This window comes from Myotis myotis, unplaced genomic scaffold (assembly GCF_014108235.1).
Source record: "Myotis myotis isolate mMyoMyo1 unplaced genomic scaffold, mMyoMyo1.p scaffold_m19_p_1, whole genome shotgun sequence".
Classification (NCBI taxonomy): domain Eukaryota; kingdom Metazoa; phylum Chordata; class Mammalia; order Chiroptera; family Vespertilionidae; genus Myotis; species Myotis myotis.
This window is the reverse complement of record NW_023416313.1, coordinates 205,387,667-205,410,671: the sequence shown is the minus strand read 5'-3', so window position 1 is coordinate 205,410,671 and position 23,005 is coordinate 205,387,667. Positions and strand designations below refer to the sequence as shown.

Genomic DNA, 23,005 nt, shown 5'->3' with positions numbered 1-23,005 from the left:
AGGAGAGAGCCAGGGCAGAGAGCCGACCTATAGCCCTGCACTTCTAGGCTCATCCTGGTGCACCTCCTGCGCAAATGTGCACAAGGTCAGCCTGATGAGAGCTTGGGGTGCCGCTCTCGCCTGGGTTAGGAGAATGTAAACTTAGTGTTTTGAAGGGAACTCTGCCTCTGCCCCAACCCTAACCAGTTTCTGTGCTCCTCAGGCCTGAGGCCTCACCCAGCGGTGGAGAGGAAGGAGCCTCTATTCTTAAATTCTTGGAGGTTTTGTCTTTCCTACAACTAAGTCCTTTCTGGCTGCAGGTTTGAGAGGACACGTTCCCAAGTGGGCTGGCCTCAGAGAGCTGTCCCTTCCGCTGACCTGAGGTGGCCCATCTCTACCACCTGCCAGGCCCCAGCAGCACGTCCCCTCACCCCCTTGGCAAACACTAAGGATTGCCAGGCAGCCTGCACCTGACCACTCTGGTCTGACTACCACTGCCTATCATCATCCCTGCCCTCGAAACATTGGTCGAGATGTCAGGTCCTGGCAGATAGGGTGGCAGAACTTCAACCTCCTCACGTTCAGGGCTCTGAGAAGTGCTACCTCCATCCAAAGGCCCACCCCAAATCATGTGCCGAAAGTCGGCAGGCACCTGCTGGGAGCCTGACAGCAGCAGGGCGGCAGGCAATGCGGAGCCCCCAGCAGGCTGGGTTCTGACCCTCCTGGAGCCACGGCATTTACCTCTGCAGCAGCTCTAAGCAGCCAAGCGTCTCCAGCACGAGCCTCGACTCGACATGCTCCCCCAGCCCCGACCCAGCTTTCATTTGCAAGAGAGCAGCCCAGGGCCCGCTGTGAGTCCATCTCGCTGGAGCCCACCCACGAGGCCCTTACTCAAAGGTATTTTACTGGATTGAATGTGTAAATGACATTGCCTTTGGGTAAAGGCATATGGTCCTCGTTAGTCCCAAGTTCTGTTACCTTTATTGAAAGGTGCTTTTTGGTATTAACCTGATTTATCTGAGCCTGTAAGTAACACAACTGCGCCTATTTAATGCTGTGGTGTCTGAGACGTTTGTGGGTTCCAAAGGACGGCCTCTCCTCTTCCCAGCTGCCATGCCTCACCAGCACACGCTGCATTCCACCTCTTATAAGTCTAGGTTTTACTCTCAAGCTAAATGAAAGGAGAGCAGGAAGCGTTAACGGTAAAAATGCTTCCGGGTCTGAAAGATATTTCTGCGCAAGCTGCTTGCAACTGTTAGGGCTTATCTGAAAGCGTGGGACGAGGCCCAGAGCCGAGGGATGATGCAGCGGCAGGGTGACGGAGGGACCCAGGCGTGTGTTCCAAAGCTGTGGCTGTAACTGCCAGAGTCTGCACTGGTAACTGTGATGAGAAGGACTTCAGGCCCCTGTTGCTATGGTTTCCTGAAATAACCTCATCTCCCAGGAGGACATTCACCCTTCCTCTGTTCTGGAGGGACTGACTGCTGGGGACGAGGAGAGGAAGAGCAGGGCTCGAATGGAGCGTATCCTCCCTGCGGGGACCAGGCTGGCTGTGCCAAGGAGAAGGGGTTCACTTACAGCCAGCAGGAAAGGTCTCCCCAGTTAGGATTGACAAGAGCTCTGTGGCTTCAGCAGGCTGAGGGGGCAGACTAGGAACTCTGAAGTATCATCCTGGCTGCAGGGGCTGTGGGGCGCCCCTCACCTCTGGTCAGGTTCTTCCCGGAGACGCCGAGGCCGACAGTGGTGGCGGGTGGCTCCAGCCCCGGCTCCCAGAGGAAAGGAGACAAGGCTTGCAGGTCCCGGTTCCGCCCAGCCCATGCAGCCGGAGCTGGGGAGACTTTATTCATTCGGTGGGAGGGTGAGAACAGGAATGAGACAAAGCGTAAAAGTGGACGGGGAGGCGCAATACTGATATGAGAAGAGGAAGGACAAAACTAGTACAACACGCAGCGCAACACAAACTCCAGGGAAAAGGTCGGCCGCCATCTCCGGGCCCGGGCCACGCACACCCGGTTTCCTCTCGTCAGGTCTGATGGAAGAGTGCGCCTGGGGCACTGGAGCACCGAGACGGGCGAGAGGGTCAATACTGACGGGCCTGCAGCTAGCACCACGGGGGCCGGCCGGCCTGGGCAGCCCTCCCCGCCCCAGGCCCACCCTCCTGCCCACACGCCTCGGAGGACCTCCCCGTTTCTCACTGGGAGCCAGGGAAGTGGGGCTGTGAACACACGGAGCTGACCCGCAATCAATAGGCCGGCCCGGCTCTCACCTCCCTGTGCTCTGGGGCCAAGCCAGAAAACCACCCAGACGAGAGGCCCCGGCGCGCACAGGCCTCTGGGACGGCTACTGACCTGAATGAGACCCATCCCCTAGCCAGGAAGTCAGTCCCAGCGGGGAGGGGTGGGGTGTGAGATGACAGGGCCGAAAGCAGACACGGCTCCTCTGGGCTCGGCTCCTCAGCCCCCTGGCCCTAGGCTTCACCACTGTACCGGGGCTGGGGCTACTGCGCTCCCCACTTAGCCAGGCCTGGGAAGGATGGGGTGGCTGGTGTGATGGGTGAGGGTGACTATGTGTTGAGGCCATGGGAGGGAGAGGACTGGCAGTTAGGGGGGTGGTCAGGCTTCTCTAAACCCAGTTTCCTGGCACCAAACACAAGGAGCCAGGCTTGGGGAGCAATCACCCCCCACCCCACCTGACCCACCTTCATCCAGCAGCTCTTTCTGACCTCACCTTGACCCCTCAGCCAGCAGCCCACACCCCAGGGGCAGAGGAGCCCACACTGAGAGCTGGAAGGCAGTCCTGAGTCAGGGGGAGCCAGGCTGCTGGTCCTCACAAGGAAGTGAGATGAGGTGATACTGAGGATGGTGACTAAGGCCTCAAAGTCCCTGCCTCTGCAGCCAGAAACTGCAGCCAGGCCAGCCCCAGGAAGCAGAGCCTGTGTAAACATGCCCAGAGGGGTTGCTACATATGAGAAAGTTAAAAATAAATTAAAAGCACCACTGTATCCACATCCCCTGTATCCCTGGTGGTCTCCACAGGCCCCAGGCCTCAGCCAGGAGGGGGAGTGCTGGGGATTGTCAGCTAGAATGATCAGACAGCAGTTGGGTAGGGATTTCATTCTGCTTCCTTCTTCCCAGAGGGCTCTGTGGTGGAACCTGTGGGTTGGAGCATCCTTCTAGGCTTCTGTGCTGGAAGCAGCTTCCCTGTTTTCCTGACCCAAGCTTCCAGCTCCCAGCTCCCTCTCGTGTGTCTCAAGCCCTGTGGTCCACTGGGGCAGGTGGGGCCACTTCTCTGCTGAGCGGCCTGCACGAGGCACTCACACCCAGACCCGGAAATGGCCTCGTTTTCAGCCTCATGCCTCCCAAGTGAGCCATCTCCGTCTCAGGTGAACGTGGCGACATTAGGACCACCACCCCACTCCCTGAGAGTTGGGATGGGACAGTGAGCCAGGGGTCACAGTGGCCCTTGACTTGCTCTGGCTGAGGTGTAACCAGGGGGCAGGTTAAGTACCTTGCCAGGGACCAGTGATCCACGTGGAACCCCAGGGACTGACCAGTTGGCCTCCCTGCTGGGCCTGGCTCTGGGCTAAGAGCTGCTGGTTTGAAAAGCTGCCAGCCCCTGGTGCCACTCCTGATGGACGCTCCCATTAGCAAAGAAGACCTGTCTCCCTCCCTTCTTCTTTCTTTGCTTCTGGAGCAGGTTGAGAACTGCACTCCCGCTACTCCCCTCCACCCCCTCTGGTGACACAGCAGCCATGGAGTCTCTGGTGAGTGTCTGTCTGGTCTGCAGGGAGAGTGAGGAACATGGGACGCTGCCCACTCCGGAGCCGTAGCAGCGAGGCCCCTGCCCTGGCCTGGCCAGTCCTGGGAAGCCTAGGACTTTCACATTTCCCTCCTCAAAGCACGTCCGTGCACTCCTTCCCAGCACAAGCTCTCCACTTCAGAGATTACAACTAGGCATTCTCTTTCATGTTGGTTTTTAAAATTCCCCGAACTGATTGCCAACATTTAAAAATCAGGATATTTCACATGAAAATTCAGAGTTCTGGCCTCTGAAAATCTCAGAAAATCTGGCAATGCAGGGCCTGCACTCTGAGAACAACTGAGCAGCAGTGGCTGCTTTAATGGGGCCTATGCCCTCTTTAGTTTGCTACAGTCCCCACCCAGCCCTGCAGTCCTCCTTTTCATCACCTGCCTGGCCCTGTGAGGTTATCTGAGTTTACAACTCTAGTTCTGGTCCTCCCTTTTCCAGGCTCCCAGCCCCGCTGCAGCCTTATGATAGCTGCCTCCAGCTGAATCAGAGCCTCTCAGTTAAAAGTAACCTTAATGGTCCTCCCATCCAGCTACCCTTCCATAACCTGAATCCTCTCAACCGCTTTCAGACAAGTAGCCATCTAGTTATTGCCTAAATCCCTCCAGCAATAGCGAACTCACTGCTCCCCAAGGCAGCCTGACTCTAAATTCTCCCCAAATCCTTTTCTCACTTACACCGCCCAATTCTCAGACTCTGCCCCTCCTCAGGCCACAATGCACCCTTGCCTTCCACCTCCTGGTTGCTTAAAACTCTAGAACCTTCCCCCAACCCTACCAGCCTCTTTCTACTACCTCTCACCTGCCTGCCAGTTCTCTCATGCCAGATGGGAGGGCTGTGCAAATCGGCTGTTCAGGTTCTTCCCTGACAACAGGCCTGATCATCACTGGGACCCCCAACCCTAAACAGGCTGCTAGATGAGGGGAGGTGGACCTGGGCACAAGCATTCTGACCAGGTCTTCATTTCCCCAACAAGGGCTGAGGTAATGGAAGTGGGGAGGAAAAGGGACAGACCCAGGCCTGAGTGTACCACCCTGTCCCCAGCCACAGCTCCTGGGCCTGCCAGCTCTGTTCAGTCCCCACAGTCACTCTGAGCCCAGTGCAAATCTGGGCCCTTGGCACAGCCCAGCCCTCTGCAGGGAGCCCAGCTTCAGCAAGAGGCAGATCTGGGCTGAGCAAGAAGGGGCTCGGGAACTCTTCCCCCAGTGGTTCTCTCCTGGGCTCTCCCTCAGCCCCCCAGCAGGGGGCGTGCCAGTGGTGTCAGTCCTCAGAGCACCATCTGTCTAGGCTGCAAGGTCACCAAGGCTCTCCTGGGCCGTGGACTCGCGCCCTTGGGGAGATGTCACCTGTGTCAAGCTCCTGAGATGGGCCACAGACCTCTCCCAGGATGCTTCCTACCCTGCTTCCTTTTCCCTGTGTCAAGATGCTGCCAGGGCAGGCGGATGTGGAGAAACACCTCCACCCTCTGCCATCCTGCCACAGGCCTTGTGGGCTGGAGATTTCCCATACGTGGGATGGACCCACATCCCAGAGTCGCCAGGGGCAGGGGAACCAGCAGAGCCAGCACCCCTACCCCCACCCCCCTCCCTCAGGCGCATGGCAGTTAGTTCTCCCAAGCACAGGCCTGCCAGCCAGTGGCAGGTCCGTCACATTTTTAGTTTTTCCCAAATACCGTAAGCTGTAGTTGTCAAGTTAAAAACTCCAAATAGAACACTGCCTCTCGCCCAAAGTTAGGAGCGTGGCCCCGTGGGAGGGGCAGCAGCCTGGGTGGCTGAGCTGGAACACACTCGTCCTGCCGCTGCTCACCTGCCCCATCACCAGCCCTGCCTTCCCCAGGAGCCAGGCTGGTTCTGGCAGGCGATCCTGGTCCCCTGGAGTGCACAAGGCCGGTGCTGCCACCCACTTCACACCCGGATCTGGTACCCATTGAGGTCTGGCATGGCTTTGGGCTCAGAAGGCTTCTTCTCACCCGAAGGCCTGCAGGGAGGAGAGAGCAGAAGAAGGAGAAGGGTGAGTGGTCCCTCAGGGATGTGGGGGAGGAGGGAGCAAGTGGAGGCTGCCCCTGGGACCTCCCTGCTCCATTCTTCACGGTGCCCGAATGCAGCAGCAGAGTCCGTGTGGGAGTTGCTTCTGGAATCCCGGGCGGCCGGTGCTGTCCAGAGTGTGGTCCCTGAGATCCCTTACAGGCGGCTGCCCTTTGCTGGAGGTCAGCTAATCCGGCCACAGTTGGCTGTAAAAGCTTCATGTGTAAACCTCTGTGAGGGGACCCAGTTCTTTAGATGGAAATGAAAGATGCTGGATATCAAAAGCCTGCTTGGTGCCCCTAAATCCTACCAGACAGGTGGCTCCTGAATGACAAGGGTAGTGAAAGCAAGAACCAGTCTGACAGGTAGGAGACAAATCAGAGGTGGTGGCCTGGCATTTTACTGGGATATTTCTGCCATCTAGAGCAGTGATGGTGAATCTTTTGAGCTCGGCGTGTCAGCATTTTGAAAAACCCTAACTTAACTCTGGTGCCGTGTCACATATAGAAATTTTTTGATATTTGCAACCATAGGAAAACAAAGGCTTATATTTTTGATATTTATTTTATATATTTAAATGCCATTTAACAAGGAAAAATCAACCAAAAAAAATAAGTTCGTGTGTCACCTCTGACACGCGTGTCATAGGTTCGCCATCACTGATCTAGAGAGAGGTAAAAACCACAGGCTCGCAGGGGCAAAGGTTACGTCCAAAGCCGCTGCTGTCTGGTGTTCACACCTTTCCCAGCAATATTCTGGGAGAACCTCTGTCTGGCAGGGCCCATCCCTCCTCTTCTCCCTCCCACAGACGCTGGCCTCAGACCTCTCACCAGGGGCCAGGGTGACCAGTGGGCCAGTGAGTGCTGCTTTCTCTGGGGAAATGGGAATGCATCGCTGCTGGGAGGTGTCAACACATAAACACACCCACCCACCACCCCAAATCATCTCTCTTCAGCGGGGGCAAAGAGAACAGTGGGAATGAGAAAAGCGGGGTGAAAAGAAGTGGGATCCGGAAGATGAGAGGGAAGGAGAGAGCCTTTTCCCGGCCCCCGTCACTCACCGCCTTTCACTGCGGCTGTTCCTGCGGAGGGGGCTGGACTGGCCCCGCTGTGGGGACGACACGTCCTTCTTCCGGTCCTTGGTCGGGGAGGGAGGGCCGGTCCCTTTGCCGATCTTGGGGGGGAGGAAGCAACACTTGTTCCAGGGCTGCCGCAGAGCCTGGCCTGGCCTGCTCTGTGGAGCCACATGCCCCGAGGCTGCACTGGGTGGACCCAGGAAGCTCAAACCACCACTCTGCCCAGTCTCCCCAAACCTGTTCTCTGGGCACTAAAGCTGCCAGGGCAGGGGGTCCTCAGCAGGCTGCTCAATCCCAGTTACCCCTAAGATAGTGTGGATGTGGGGGGATGTCACTGAGCTTTTGTGGTAAGAGACCCCTGAGAAAAGGGCCATTTACCCATGCCAGGCAGACGTGCCAGCTGGGGAAGCAGCCCATGTCTGAGCTTTGGGCTGGGATTCTACTGCTCCCTTGAAGGTGTGAAGACCTCCAGCAGCAGGAGCCAGGGAACTGGGCAACCAGCGCTACAGAGGGAGGCAGCTCAGGGCAGCGGAAGCCGCAGGCTGGCTGCCGCCTGCTCCTGCCCTGGGGGAAGGTCTGTCACCCATAAGGTCATGGCCTCGGGCTGGCAGGGCAGGCTGTGGGGAGCATCTGTGGATGTGAAAGCACTGAGGTCATGGTTTTGGCACCAGGCTGCGGGGAGGGGCAGATCACAGCACAGCAGTGACTGAGCAATGGGGAGGGGCTGAACCCCAGGAAGGGCCTGGCAGGCCCCAGGCAAGGCACCCTCAGTCCAGGGGGACCGAGGGAGAGGCCACGATTCTGTCCACTGTCAAGCTTGGGGGCAAACTCCGCAGCAGCTCAGCCCCCCTGCTCAGGGGGCAGCAGCCCCTCCCACTCCTGCTCACTGCTGGGAGAGCAGAAGGAACTACTATCTCATTATCTTCCCATGGTCTGACTTCCTTCTTTTTCTGACTTCCTCCTAGTCCTTTTCTGGAGGGCGGGTGTGTGCGAGGGGTCAAGAGTCAGGATGGCTCGGTGGTTGAGTGTCGACCTATGAACCAGGAGGCCACGGTTCTATTCCCGGTCAGGGCACATGCCCGGGTTGAGGGCTCAATCCCCAGTAGGGAGCATGCAGGAGGCAGCTAATCAATGATTCTCTCTCATCATTGATACTTCTCTCTCCCTCTCCATTCCTCTCTGAAATCAATAAAAAAATATATTTTTTAAAATGTAGGGGAGGAAAAAAAAAGAGGATGCACAGGGGTGATGGTGCCACTTGTACCCAACCCACCAGTCGCTCCAGACAGGCCCTGACTTCCCACCAGTGGATCTTTACTCAGAGATCTTTATCCTCCTCCTGGAGTGCACCCCACACCCCCCAAGTGTCAAGGCCTGCCCTCTCCCCAAACCCAGCTCACTGCCCCTGCCTCCTGGAGCCTTCCCCGGCCTGCCCGCCTGAGGGCCTGTCTCAACAATAGTGACCTCTGAGCTGAGCGAAGACACTGTTGAAACTTCCCACCCACCAGCCCCTCCCACCTCCGCTGGGGTGGCAGCAGGGCGGGTGAGGGGTGATGGCATTCCTTGGAGGAGTGTCCCTCTAGGCCAGTGATTCCCAAAGTGGGCGCTACCGCCCCCTGGTGGGCGCTGCAGCGATTGGGGGGCCACAGGTGCATTTGTTTTAACTTTTTTTGTATTACCTTTCTATTCTGAGTTCAATAAATAGTTTCATAATTTCAAACTTCAATGTTTCTAATTTACACCTTTCTTTACTATATTTTACGAAAAAGGTAGAAACATGAATACATATATCTTTGTTTAATTGCTATTAAAATTTTTAAAAAATTAATTTCCAGGGGGCGCTGAGTAATATTTTTTCTGGAAGGGGGGCGGTAGGCCCAATAAGTTTGGGAACCACTGCTCTAGGCAGAGGCGGCCCCTATATCTCCACCCCGGGGAGAGGGCCTTTTGCGCGCGGGCAGGGCGGCGCCACACTGACCTTGAGCCGCATGTCGCGGGCGTGCCGCTCCAGCTCCTTGCGCAAGTCCTCGCGGCCCAGCCTGTCCACGTCCAGCACCGAGTGCTTCCACTCAATCTGCTCCACGCTGTGCGGGTCGTGGGACACGCACTGGCCCAGCTTCACCTTCTTCAGCACGTGCCAGCAGCGGCCGTAGGCGGCCTCGTAGTCCAGCACGAGGTCGCTGAGCGTGCGGAAGGCGGGGGGCTTGTACATCAGGTCCTCGCGCCGACTCATGCCCAGGGCCCCGTAGCGGCCCCCGAAGTTCACCCCCAGCACAATGTGGCGGAAGTAGTTCCCTGAGAAGTAGCTCTTGAAGCTGATGGGGAAGCGTTCCAGGGTGGGCATGCTGTTGGTGAGGTAACTGGCCATGTCAGCTCAGCTAAGGAACCGGCCCGGTGAGGCGCAGGGCCAACACGTGGGGGCAGGACTGGGGCTGCACGCCCTCCACCCCAGGGGCGGTCTGGGTGAGTCTCCCCCCAGCCCCTTCCTGACACCATGCCTTGCTCACCACCATATCCTGTTGTCCAGCCTTGCGCCTGGCATACAGTAGGTGCTCACTAAACTGAATCTCTAAGGGGCAGGGCTCTCAGTGACTAGTGGCTGCTGCTATGATGTCAAGCACCCTTCAAAGAATAACAGCTAATAGCGAGTCCTTCACTCCAAACCTCAGGGTTCTCTAATGAGTCTGGGCACATGGGATTTATTATATTGTTCTATGTTCACACCAGCTTAAATTTTTCTATAATAAAAGAAAACGACAAAAAAGGGGCAAGGTTCCTGCATGAACCAATCAGGTCAGAGAACTGGCCATATGCACCTGCCTCCCCACCCTGCCCTAACTGGAGGCTTATCTGCCCACCTTGGGGCCCAGCCATAGGTCCCAGCTCTGCCCTTTGGGAGGAATGACTGAGAACCCCTATTTGCTTTGCTTTTTAAAGGAAGGAAGCTCCGTTCCAAAGATCCCACCCGTCAACCTCACAAATCACCATACCCTGGAAATGCCAGCATGCTGGCATTCAGCCTGCTTTCCCAGGCTGTTTGGTCCTTGGAAATGGCACAGTAGCCTCTGCGAGACAATGTGCCCTGATCTAGGGGTCAGAGGACAGGGTCACAGTACCCACGTGACTCAAAAGAGAGCTTCCCAGGAAGCCTGGGAAGTGAGCCGCTGAGGCCTGGGGGGCCGAGACCCCTCAAGCCCTTCACTTTGGAGCCCAGTTCAGCTGGGCGAGCGAGCGGGGAGGGTCTGGAGCCCATGCAGCCCTCCCCTTCCAGAGTGTGCCCGCCCCCTCCCAGGGCTGAGGAAGGATACATTCCCAGGATCACGGCTTCCAGGCATTTGATTGGTAGAGCCTCTTTGGTCATTTCCTTGGCCAGGTCCATCAGCCTGGGGGCAGGGAGGCAGAGCCATGAGGACAGAGCCTCTAGCCCTTCCCGTGGGGGAGTGTCAGGAGGGGGCAGGTGGACCAGAAGTGCTAGAACAGAGACCTTCTCCCATCCAAGCTGCCTCAGCTCAGGCCCAGAACCTCCCTTCCCTCCCCCAGGTCTACCCTGAGCCAGAGAGGGTATAAGAAGAGGCAGCCAACTAAGATAAGGAAGGAGGTCCCTTCCCTTCCCTCCTTTCACTTCCTCCTCCCACCCCAGGCTCCTGACCTCTGGGGGCGGGAGCATGAATGGAGCACGCAGTCACAGGCAGCTCTTTGACAGCCACTGGAGGGTGGGGGTGGGGGTGGGGGAGGCTTTCTGCAGTGGGGTGTGGGGCCGGTGGGAAAGCGTGCCATGGATGCTGGGAACCTTGGCATTGATCCTGTCCCTTCTGGAGCACAGTGGACGCTCCGGACCCAACCCTGGTGTCTCCAAAGAGCTTGTAATTGATGGCAACTGCTCCCCCACGGCTGGCCAGCTGCCCGGGTCCTGGACATGCATCTCAGGCGGGTAGCCTGGTGACTCCCCAGCCTGTCCTGAACTTGGAATTCAGGCCATTTAAGACAGCCTGTTCCTGAGGCCTGGCTCCTCCTTCCGCCCTGAATGCTGCCTCCAGGTCTAAAAATGCAGCCTGGCCGCTGGCCTTTTCACCCAGGACGGTGCTGGACTCCTCCACCCACTGAGGCTGGAGCTAGGCCCGTCACTCTGCAGTCACAGGACAAGAGCAAAGCTTTTAGGGTGAGGGAGGCTGGATTCCACCAGGGGGTCATTAAGGAATTTAGCTAATAAGCCACTTAAAGCATTCTTCACTGGAAAGCGAACATGGACAGGCTGTGGGTGGAACAAGATGTAAAATCCACATTAATTTTTAAAACACAGGGTTTTAAGCCCATGGACAGCTTTGGGTGGAGCTCCCAGGCCCCCCAGGCCCAGTGAGGAAGTGGCACTCATTCCTCTCTCCTCTGTCCTGGGGCTTGCTTCCACAGGGCCAAGCCAGCCAGGGGTCTACACGCTGGGTGGTGGGTTAGGAAGTGAGAGATGAGGAGGGGTCCCTGCTGCTCAGACACGGGGCCTTGTACTAAATGACCAGAAGAGTCCAATGAGGCAAATGGGGTGACCACAGGTTCCCTGCAATGGGGGGAGCTCTCTCCTGCTAGGCTCACCTCATTAAAAAGAAAACATTAAGGCTTATACACAGGCTTCTACCTGGGGCCACCCTCTGTCATTCCCAAGGCAAGCAGAGGGGCTGCCCATCACCCCCAGCTCAGCATGGGAGCCGGTGTTCATCTCGGCCCCAGTTCCTCTTCGTGGCATCCTGGGACCCTTGCGGTGTGCGGTGAAGGAGATGGGGCGGTGCAGGGGGACACACCCCTGAGCCTGCTCCCTGGGAGAGGCCCTGCCTGCCTCACAAGCTTCCACCCAAGGCCCCGAGGCGCTGCAACCCACCGAGGAGCACTGTCCGCGCGCCCACACTTACCCTGTGAGGGGTCTGCTCTTCTTGATTTCAAAGAACTGGGTCCCTGTGTGATTGTACCTGCGGCGCTGGTTAAGGGCTTCCCAGCTTGGTCTGGCAGAAGCATGTCCCACCTCCCCACCCATCCGTCAGACCCTGGGGCCCAGCATTTCCAGGGGTGCAGGCTGGGTCAGGACCCCATAAAGTATTTCTTGAGAGGAACCTGGGGGGGGGGGCGTTGATCATCTGGAGGGGAGAGAAGGACACAGCACATGTGCCCCTCCTTCCCCACACGGTCCCTCTCTGTCCTCTCTCCTCTGTGGTTTCCACCTTGCTCTCCCGCGGCCTCTCCTCCTGGGAAGGGAGCCGTGGAGCAGGCAGCCAGGCCAGCCAGGGCTGGGAAAGTGGCTGGGCTTAGACAGCCGGGAAGCAGCATGAACCTACGGGAAAAAGCTGGTGTGTGTGTGTGGGGGCGGGGGGGGGGGGGCGGGGGGGGGCAGCGTGGCTACATTGCTGGGTGCTGCTCCTGGGCCATCCTCCTGTTTCAAGGCCGGAATAGCCCCACTGACAAAGGAAGAGCTGGATCCGATTCTCAGTAACCAGCCTGGCTTTCTCCTGCTTAGGGCCCGGCCCTTCCATTTCTGCCTTCCCTGCAGCCAGAGGCGCTGGGGGAGAGAACCCAGGGCATACAGGACAGAGAGCAAGAGGGGCCCAGAGCAGGGAACCCATGGGGTCTGGGCTCGGGGTCCAGCGCTTCATTGCTGGGCAACTGGCCCCCTGCCAGGGAAGAAAGAGGCAAAGAACTGGGAGAACATGCCAAGATGTGGATGTCACCTCCTGGAGCATAAAATCCTGTTCCTCTTCTGCCTGTCCCCCCACCCCTGATCCACTGCCATTAAAACTACTAGTCTTTAAAGTTCCCCTCCCTCCTTCTGCTGGGCTGGATGGACAGCAGAGGGAGGTCTGGGCTAGTGGACCTAGACGGGGCCACGGCCAGCAGGTAGTGCAGGAGACATTTGCCCCATCACACAGAGAAGGAAGCGGGTGGCCAGAGTGGGTCTGGCTCGCACCACAGTCCCCGGGCTTGCTTACACGGGCTGGGCTTGCCCAACTCCAGGGGCTTGAGATGCCCTGTGAGCTGCGGCCTGGGCTATGGCCTGACGCTGCTCTGCGGATACCTCTCCAGCCCAGTCTGCAAACAAGCCCCGCTCAGCCTCTGGACCAGCAGGCCAGCGGGACGGCGGTCGCCCCTGCACTGGGAGGATACTGCAGCTCCCTGATGTAGCGCTGCACGGCTTCCAGGCGCTCAGGGACCGGCGTGGAGGGCGGGAACGTAGGCACAGTCGGTATGGGAATCTGGGGACAGAGAAAGAGCCCTGGTCACAGAGGCAGGCTCCCCAAAGCTTCCAGCTCCCGGAAACCCAGACTGTCCCCCGGAGAAGCCAATGCCGAGGGGGCCTCCCGCCTCCTTCCTACCCCGAGCCTCTCTCCTTGGCAACCCTTCATGGAGGCTCCGGCCAGACCTCCCCCGTGGCTGTTCCTCTCCCTCCGGCACTTACTAGCATTCCTCATGTGGAGCTTCTGTTGATGCTCCGATTTTGTTTTCTTTAATAAATTTAGAAAAACACAGGTTGACTGACTGACTGTTTTGGATTTTAAAAAGTCATCGACTCTAAGGCTTAACAAGAATGTCAATATTGCGGTGAAGTTCATTTGGATGTGGGGCTCGTTCTGGTTCAAGTGCTGGATCAGAGCCGATTTACCTGGTGTCCCATCCCCTCAGGGCCTGCCCTGGGCTGGGGGAACCCTCCAGCAAGGGATGAACACCCCCAAGCACCAGCAGAAGGTGCTACCCACCCCTGTCACGGCACATGGACCAGGCCTCCAGCTGCTACCGCGACTGGACTGAGTCCGTGGTGGCAGGCGGAGGGACACGGGGCGACGGGGCTTGCTGTGGCTCTTCTTGCCACGGTCTAGCCACTTTGGAGGAATTTCATGGAGGCACAGGAGCCCTGGTTCCCCTTCAAAACCTCCCTTCCTGCCAGCTCCACACCTGGCAGCAGCACGGTGACCAGGCCACCAGGCAGTCCTCCCACCAGGAGGGACTCTCCAGTGCGTAGCCCAGAAGGGGAGAGACAGGGGCGTTGGCAGGCGCCTCCTCATGGCTGGATACTGCAAGGCTGGGGCTGCGAGGAGGTAGGCCAGAGCTGCAGATCCCCGAGGCCGTCCCCTCAGCAACCAGGTGGTCTCCAGGGAAAGGGGCCACCATACGGGTGTGGATCCTTGGATCCCAAATCCTGGCAGTTTGGCTGCAACAAGTCAGCGAGGCCGAGGCCGAGGCCGAGGAGGCTGAGGAGCCCCAGCTGGGTCCTCTGAGGCCTCAGAACAGACTTCTTTGGGCAGAAGAACCAGGTTTCTAGGAGCAAGTCCCACTCCTCTGGGCTCCCCCTTGGCTACTGCCAGGTGTGGGGTGGCCTGCGGCTTCCTCACATAGAGTGGCCCCACCCTCATGGCCCAGGTCCCCACCAGCTTCTCTTCATAGAGCCAGCGGGCTGGGCTGTTGGGAGTCAGTCTGGCGGGCAGGGGTGTGTGAAGGGGAGGGGTGAGGCAGGGCTGGGGTGGGGGAGGCTCTCCCTGTAGTGAGGTGCTGAGCCCACAGGGCACAGCCTTTTAAATAGGGAAGTGACACACAATGGTCACTGCACCCCAGATGGCCAGGGGTCCCAGGACAGCCTGTGGTGGACACCTGCTCACTCCAAAGGGCCCGGATGCAGGAGGGAAGGCCGGCGGTGACAGCCCTGCATGAACTTCCTCTCCCCAGCTCCTGGGCCCCTCCTCCCAGGCTGGGCAGCCCCCAGGCTGACACCTCTGTCTGGAAGAAGCTGTTCCCCCTTTCACATCACACAGCTGCCTGAACCTGCGCCACCACTTACAGTTGCCGGGGTGGGGTGGGGGGGGGTTCTCTCTTCCTGCCTGACCATCCTGTGCCAATGCTCCCCTGGGTCAGGAAATGGGGTGCGGGTGGGAGAGGAATCACTTCGCACTTTACTATGCAGCATAGCACCCCAGCCTCCTCAGGTGGAAGGTCCCTGAGAGGCCACTGGCACGTCTCAAATGAGGGCACCCCGTGATTTCCAGGAGCTGTGGCTGCAGACTGTAAGTGCACCCCCCTGAGACACTCCAACCAAGGAGGGAGCTGCAGCCCCAGGGTCCTGTGCTCAGGCTCACCCAGGCCTGGGCCAGGAGTGGCAGCACCCAGGAAGACATCCGGGCCATCCAGACAGAGCGCCAGGCACTGGCTGCTCCGGGAGAAGGAAATGACTCTGAACGAGCAAAGGACCTGGACTCCCAGCAGGGCCTCGGAGGCCACACCACTGAGGCTCGCTGCAGCCAGCTCCGTGACCCAGGCTGACTCAGGCAACCACTGCAGACAGCACCACACCTTTCTTCCGAATGGTCACACCAGCATACACTCACCCGCTCAGAAGCAAGTGAGCACGTTTCTGTATGTCCAATCGACCAGGCCCACTTTGGGACTGGTAGCCTGGATCTGCCCCATACCCCCCCCCCCCCCCCCCCCCAAATCAGGAGCCAGGAAATGCTTCTCACTGTAATAGGGAGGCTCGGGGAGGAGGACAGCTGAGTGTGTGGGCCAGAAGCAGGAGAAGCCTAGAGGTTGACAGAGTGGTTCCAGAACCGGACTGTCACTGTCTAATCCCAGCCCTGCCATTCACTGTCTGGCATCAAGCTCCCTAATGAGTCTGTGCCTCAGATGCCTCTTTTGTGAAAGGGGCACCATAATAGAACCATGGGCACCATAATAGAACCATGGGCACCATAATAGAACCATGGGCACCATAATAGAACCATGGACACCATAATAGAACCATGGGCACCATAATAGAACCATGGGCACCATAATAGAACCATGACGCCAAATTGGGATGCTCATGTCAAGGCCTTAGAACAGGCTCAGGCACACAGCAAAGCTCAGTTCCTGCTGACGGTCACCGTCACTCCAGCGTGTGCCAACCACTGGTCAGCACATGCTGGCTTGACGTCCAAACTTGTATTCTGTAGGAGCCCCGTGGCCAGAGCCACATCAGCAGGCCTCCAGCAGCTGGCTCGGGGAGGAGTGGCCCCTGAGCTTTCAGAGGCGGTGGCAGCCTAGAACATCAAGGTGAGAGTCTTATGAAGGAGCACAAACTGTCCCTGGACCTGGGATCCTTTTAGAAACCGCTGCCTTTTAACATACCGGTACCATCCTTGTAAAGGATGTTTCTCTGCAGCGCCTGTAGGGTGGCTGCACCCTCAGTCCTTGCTCCATTTGCTGGGTATGAGTGATGTGTTCACCTGTTTCACATGCTTTTACTTCATCAGCTCCTCCCGACATCCTCGGAAATGGATATTTCTATTATCCCCATTTTATAGCTAGGAAAACGGAGGCACAAGGAGCCTGCAGACCTTCCTCACAGAAGGCATCGTGGGAGAGCCAGGATTTTAACCTGGTGCCTCTGGGAGAGCTCTCTCTCTCGGTCACACTACACGGCAGGGATGGCAGGAATCCCAGACTCAACAACCCGCAGGGACCACGCGGGTAACAAATGGGGCAGGCAGGCTGGGAGTGAGTGGCGTAGACTGTGGCCAATGGGGGGAGGGGAAACCACTCCTCAGCTCCAGCTGCCACTGCCATTGTGACTGCAGAGTCTCTGTGCCCAGATCTTCTGAAATGATGCCCGAAATCTGGATCTTCATGTGAAATCTCCCAATTTTAAATTTTAGCTCAAGGGTCTTCTAAAACATTGTGCTGTCCCAACAAAACATCCCTTGGGCCCACCATGGCGTGACCTCTGCAGAGAATGCCAGCTCCAAGGACATGACCAGTCAGGAGGGGACAGTCCAATGGTCAGCCCACTCGGCTGCTGGCACTGCGGGATCCAACCACTGATGCCTCCCAGACTCCGGGGCTGCTTTCTACTCTGGGCCAAGGCCAAGGAGGAACCCCACACAGACTTGGGTGGGTTTTCTACCTGCAACACTTTTTCCTGTGGTTTGAGGAGGGGAAGTTTTGGATTTTCCCAATCTTCTCACAAAATTCCCGCGACACTACCATATTCCTATTGGTCATGACACACACTCCTCCACCGACAACAGCTTCAGTCCCTCATTGGTATCTTTCCGATACATGCAGGTTGAGGGTGACATTAAAGACCAGTCCCTGATAAACTCATGGATTTTCTTCTTCTATTTTTAGTCTCCAGAACCATTCACATTCTTTATAACATGGCTTAGACATAAGCAAGATGGCTGGAGAGCTGTCTGCTAAACACCAACTTGTTCATGTGGGAGAAGCGGTGGCTCTGGCCTCATTAGCTCATATGTTCTGAGTGATGAAGGACATGGAAAAGGAAATGAACACCCAATAACCAGTACTGGTTTGAGGCTTCAGTTTGGCAGATGTTTTAGTACAGCCTCTCATTTAATCTTCACCACAATCAACCCCAGGTGACAGGTGAGAAAACTGTGGCTCAGATAGGGCCAAGGGACCTGCTTAAGGTCAGATAGAGAGGTGAGCCATCTGGACCCAACGGTCATATCCTTTGACTCAATACTTTCTCGTCTAGGAATTTAACTCAAGGAGATAACCAGAGATGGACCCCCGAATTTACATTTTAAAATGTTTGCTTGCCAGTGTTCATTTTAAGAATATATTATAGGACAAAATGTCTATCCATAGTGGATTAGCTAAATAAACTCTTGAGTTAGTAAGAGGGCAACTGTGCAGCCCTTCAAAATCAACCCACAATTTATTTACCCAGGAAACGTCAGGCAGTTGCTCAAACTCCGGCCTCTGAATTCCCTTTTCCCAGAAGGCAATTCCTCGCGGCTCTACCAGTAACTTGGTAAAAACAAAACAGGACACTTGTCTCTGTCTAATCCACTTGACCTGCCACTCTGCCCAGCCCCTTCCTTCTCACCTGAACCATCAGGGCTAACCTCTGGGTTCAGACCTCTGTCCCAAGAGCTTTTCTTTGGGGATTTCAAGCCTCTGCTTCTTTAATTAACTTGGCCACAGATGTCAGAGAGAAAAATCAGGCATGTGTTTCCACTGTACAGCACGCAAAGTCTCAAGCACCCTTTCACTGAGCAAACACATAAATGCCTGTCTGTGCCAGGCACACAGGAAACCTTGGAAAGACAAAGAGGAATGAGACACAGCCTCAGCCTTCGTGCGTGACACAACTGAAGGCAGCCGTCATGTAGGACTTCCAGCCGTGCACAGAAACTCTATTTAACTTTACTCCTCTCCATAGGCCCTCTTTAAAAGAAAAATATATATATACATATGTATATATATATTTTACTGCTTTCAGAGAGGAAGGGAGAGGGAGAGAGATAGAAACATCAATAATGAGAGAGAATCATTGATTGGCTGCCTCCTGCTTGGCCCCCACTGGGGATTGAGCCAGCAACTGGGCATGTGCCCTGACTGGGAATTGAACTGTGACCTCCTGGTTCATAGGTCAACACTCAACCACTGAGCCACTCCAGCTGGTTCTTTTTTTTGTTTATTTTTTATTTTTTTAAAATTGCTTTGTATAGAGAGAAGAAGGAGAGGGAGAAAAACATTGACGTGAGAGTGAAACATCAATCGGACACCTCCTTTACAACCCCCACCAGGGATCAAGCCCACGACCCCAGTATATGCCCTGACTTGGAATCGAAATGGCAACCTATTGGTGCATGGGACGACATCCAACCAAGCCACACCAGCCAGGGCACGACTAACTGTCCCCATCTAGTGCCCAGCAGAGTAGATCACCTAGAACCCGAAGGCCCAGTTCTACCACTTACTGGCTATGGGGCCCTGAGTTCTGACTTGAGTTTTCATATTTCCCATCTGGAAAATGGGCCTCAATCTGCACTTACTTCACAAGACTGTTGGGGAATTCAGTGAGATAACACATGAAATCGTTTTTTCAATATGTGAAGCCCTGTATCCTCCTTAGTCATTCATTCTCTCTCTGCCCACAGTTCTCTGGATTAGTAAATAAGATGTCAGTCCACATTAGTGTACTTGTTAATCTGCTGCCTTGCCCATAAAGCATGGGCATTTAAAAAAAGACAGAGGAGCTTTCCAGGAAATGGGGCTGTGGGCCTCACAGAACCACCTCAACTGCAGCCGGGAGAAAGTTCTTCTGCAAGGCACAACCTGCCTGTATTTTTAATCTTACCATGACAGCCCCCTGCCCCACCAAGGAAAGTGTGGCTTTGCTCTCTCAACCTCAAGGTCATGAAAACCCGGATCCCCCACCCTGCCCTCAACACACACAAACCCCTCACCTTGGGCAGGTCCATGGCCCCACGGATCCGCTGGGCCACCTTTTCTCCATCGGGGTGGATCTTGGCCACGTGCTTCCACATCCTTTCCCAGGTGGCCTCGTCCACAGGCAGTCCACCCCGGTTGACATAGAAGGGGACACCTCCATCTCGCAGGTCCTCTTCCCCTTCCTCCTCTGGCTCATCGTCTCTCTGGGCGGATGCCCCTTCGCTGGTCTCCAAACGCCTGGCCCCAGGGGAGGCAGTGGCGGGGGCAGCACCGCCCCCGATCACCTTCCTCCCTCCTGGCATCCCCAAATCCTTGACAGGGGCCGGAAGGACGTTTCAGAAGGCAGGGAAAAACTGGTGGCTCACAGGAGGCCTCCCACACACCAGCTGCAGAGATAACACATGGCCAAACAGAGTACAGGCGCCTTTAAGAAACCAGGGCGTGGCTCCGGTACAATAAAATACTACTCAATAAGAAAATTAAAAAAAATCAGTGCCTCAACGTGCAGTGGGGGGCAGAAGGGTTAGTGGTCCGGGGTCATCCTTAGAGGCCTGGTGCTCTTTGAAAAAACGGGGTAAAGAGGGAACACCCCAACTTGGCAGCCTTCAGAAAGCACCCCCATTTGACAGCGAGAACAATGACTGGCAGCAGTCTGGGCTTGCAGAGAGAACAGTCCGGGGAAACTGAGGCCCGGCAGTTCAGACCTGCGGCCGCCGAGAGGGCCAAGGCACGGATGCCCACGCTGACTGGGCCCCCCAGGTGCTAGTTTTGGAGAGAACAAAGTCCTCCGCAAATCATCGCACGCTCACACCTGCGCGCGCTCCTGGGCTGGGCGGTACCGAGGCGACTTCAGGCCGCATCAGCTCGGAGCCCGGACCCCCAAACCCCCGACCCGGGGCGGCGGGGGGGCGCGATTTCTTCACCGTGATCAGTTCGGGAGCCAAGACTCGCAGCTGACGGGGTGCGGGGAGGGGGCACGCGCCGACGCGCACATTCCACGCCCGCAGCCAACTCCCCGCACAAAGTGGGCTTTGTCTCTGCCCTGTCCCCTCACTCCCCGGACGCTGCAGCCGAGCCCCCAGGAGGGGGAAGGGCGGGGCGGGGCACGCCGAGGCTCGGCGGATCCGCAGCCGGGCACGTCTCAGCAGGCGGCAAGCCGGCCCCCTGCGCGGCGCGGCGCCAGCCCAGCCATCGCGGGGCGCGGGTCCCTCTCCGGGGCCCGGGGTTCCGCGGCTTTGCCCCGTGCGGCGCGCAGGGGCCAAGCTGAAGTCACCGCGCTGCAGGCTCCGGCTGCTGGGTCGCCGCCCCGGACTGGCTGCAGCATGGGCGGTGGCGCGGCCAGGGCGGGCCAAGGATGCTTCGGGGCGGTTCGCTCGCTCGGGCTCCTGCGGCCCCGGCTGAGGAGGTGGAGAAAGGATCAGCGGGGCGGGGAGGGCAGGTCCGCAGGCTCGCGCAGCCCCGGCCGGCGAGTGGAGCTGGACGCGAGTGACCAAGCCTGGGCGGGCGCGAGCTGCGCTAGTCCCGGGAGAGCAGTCCGCAGAGCGCGGGGTGCGTGCACAGGTCGCGGCTCAGCAACAAGGCAAAGCCGGGCCCGCTGTGGTCCCCACCGCCCCGGGGCCCAGCGGTCGCCCGCCGCATCCCCCACCCTCCCGCCGCCCACCCGGCTGGGCTCCGGCCCGCGCCGCGCATGCGCCCTGTCCCCCCCTTAAAGGGCCAGTGCGTCTGTGTCTCCGCGGGTTCTGTGTCTCCCGCTCCAAGTTGCCTCTAGGACAGGGGTGAGCGTGGCTCCCCTCGTACCCCCTCTCCCGGCGCCGCGAAGCTGGTGCGGAGCTGCGGAAGTTTACAATATGCCAAACTATGCACACTCCCGGGCGACTCCGGGCTCGGAAGGTCCGCGGTCGGGAATTTCCTAAGGGGAGCACTGCGCGGGGACCCTCAGTCCTGGTGTAGAAGCCAGAGCATGGCCTCGAAGACCGGGGTTCTAGACCGGACTCAGCGTCTGTTTTCCTGTGGGACATCTAACAGGTCACTCCCCTCTGGCGGCCTCAGTTTCTCCGTCAGCTGAGATCGTCACACTGGGCGAGCGCGGAGCCCTACTGGCGCGCGCGTTCCTAAAAGGTGGGGGATATCTGGGGTGAGGGTCACTCTCGGGAAGCGAAAGGGTTAAAGTCACTGTTCCACCCCAAGACCTCCCCCCCCCCCCAACGTGGTGCCCGAGGGTTCGCCTTTAGCCCACCTCCCTCGACAGGGCTCTGGGTACTCCACCCCCCCCCCCTCCCCGCAGGAAGCGAACTGCGCCCTAGGGTCCTGGGACCGCAACCCATGGGAAGGGTTAGGGGTGAACCCAGAAAAAGGTGAAGTAGCGCCCATTTGTTGATTGAGCTCAGGAATGCAGAGACCCAATGCCCCCACTCCCTCCTCACAGCTGTAACTCAGAAAAGGCACAGGCACTTCACTAAATTGAAGCAGCCAGACTGCTTTCAAACTCCTCCCTGCTCTCCCACCAGGAGTAAATGTGTATCACAGGCTCCTGGGGCTCCTGGGCTCCCACAGGCAGATTCAGCTTCCTCAGTCCGCAGTGGTGGCATTTCTCACCACCCCCTCCTCTGATAAGCAGAAGTTTCCACACTTGGGCTGGGACAGGCAAGGCCTTGGAGAATCTGAGTCCTCGGTGGTTCCCCATCTGTTTCTTAAAGTTGTTCCTGGTGTTCGAACTTCATAGGTCCCGGGAGCTCCAGAAGCAACCTCTTGCTGCCTCCAGGGTCAGAAATCAGGGTGAGCAGTGAAGGGTCACAGGACATCAAGAAACCTAGTTGAGGGGGGATCCTCTTTTAAAAACATTTTTAAAAAATTGATTTTAGGAATGGAGAAGGAGAGAGAGATAGAAACATCATTATCTCTTAAGCAGATATGAGAGAGAATTTCTGAACGCCCCCTACTGGGGGTGGAGCCCACAACCTGGACATGTGCCCTGACCAGGAACCAAACTGTGACCTCCCGGTTCATAGGCCCACACTCAACCCCTGGGCCACACCAAGCAGGCAAGGCAGGGCGTCCTCTTAAGCTCATTGAGGCAAGAAGACTCCAAGCGTGTAAAAATCACTAGGGACCACTGACTGCAACATGCTGATTGTATAGATGGGGAAACTGGGTCTCAGAGAGTGATGCTCCCTAGATCACACAACTAATCATTTGAACTGACGTCTTAACTTCTTCAGACACTGGCTCTGTACTGGCTCTGGGGACACAGTGGTGAACAAGAGGGATATGGTCTTTGTCCTACTAGAGGAGTGATGGCGAACCTTTTGAGTTCGGCGTGTCAGCATTTTGAAAAACCCTAACTTAACTCTGGTGCCGTGTCACATATAGGAATTTTTTTATATTTGCAACCATAGTAAAACAAAGACTTATATTTTTGATATTTATTTTATATATTTAAATGCCATTTAACAAAGAAAAATCAACCAAAAAAATGAGTTCACGTGTCACCTCTGACACGCGTGTCATAGGTTCACCATCACTGTACTAGGGCTTATGGTCTGCTAGTGGAGGAGATTGTTAAACATGATTCCAATAAAGTGCTTTGACAGAGACTTAGTACACGAAGCTACGGGAGTACTTCCCCAGGGCAACTCCCTGGTCAGGTAGTTTGCTGGGGAAAGAGGAAATGAGTTGCATACAAGGCTAGCGTGGTCTAAGCTAGAAAGCCGTCTTCATAGAAATGGGAGTGGGTAAGTGTCACACAAGGTGAAACTGGGAAGGGATGTGTCTAACTCAATCTCATGTATGCCAAAAACCCAGAGAAGACTAGTATCTTGCCTGGGGTCACAAAGCTTGTGAACTGAGTCCCGATACTAGGTCCTGCATCATACTCTTCCATGCTTCTCCCACCCTTATACCCAGAACAACACCTCTA

General features: G+C 56.9%; 1 protein-coding gene across 3 annotated transcripts in view; it reads right to left on the bottom strand.

Annotated features, from left to right (window-relative positions):
* VASH1 (vasohibin 1) overlaps window positions 1-20,719 on the bottom strand; it is a 30,390-nt gene extending 9,671 nt beyond the window's left edge. For 2 of the 3 annotated variants that reach the window (XR_004968317.1, XR_004968316.1), the window contains exons 1-7: window positions 19,104-20,719; window positions 13,027-13,115; window positions 11,784-11,840; window positions 10,194-10,268; window positions 8,864-9,245; window positions 6,871-6,983; window positions 5,593-5,763 (exon numbers count right to left, since the gene is read on the bottom strand). Coding sequence is in view for 1 of the 3 variants with exons in the window: in XM_036313963.1 (XP_036169856.1) it covers window positions 5,691-5,763; window positions 6,871-6,983; window positions 8,864-9,245; window positions 10,194-10,268; window positions 11,784-11,840; window positions 13,027-13,115; window positions 19,104-19,391 (1,077 nt within the window). In the remaining 2 variants the exon portion in view is untranslated. Of the gene's footprint in view, window positions 1-1,780; window positions 5,764-6,870; window positions 6,984-8,863; window positions 9,246-10,193; window positions 10,269-11,783; window positions 11,841-13,026; window positions 13,116-19,103 lie in introns of those variants that run through there. The other variant, XM_036313963.1, reaches the window with a different exon arrangement.
* Between the last annotated feature and the right edge of the window lie 2,286 nt (window positions 20,720-23,005).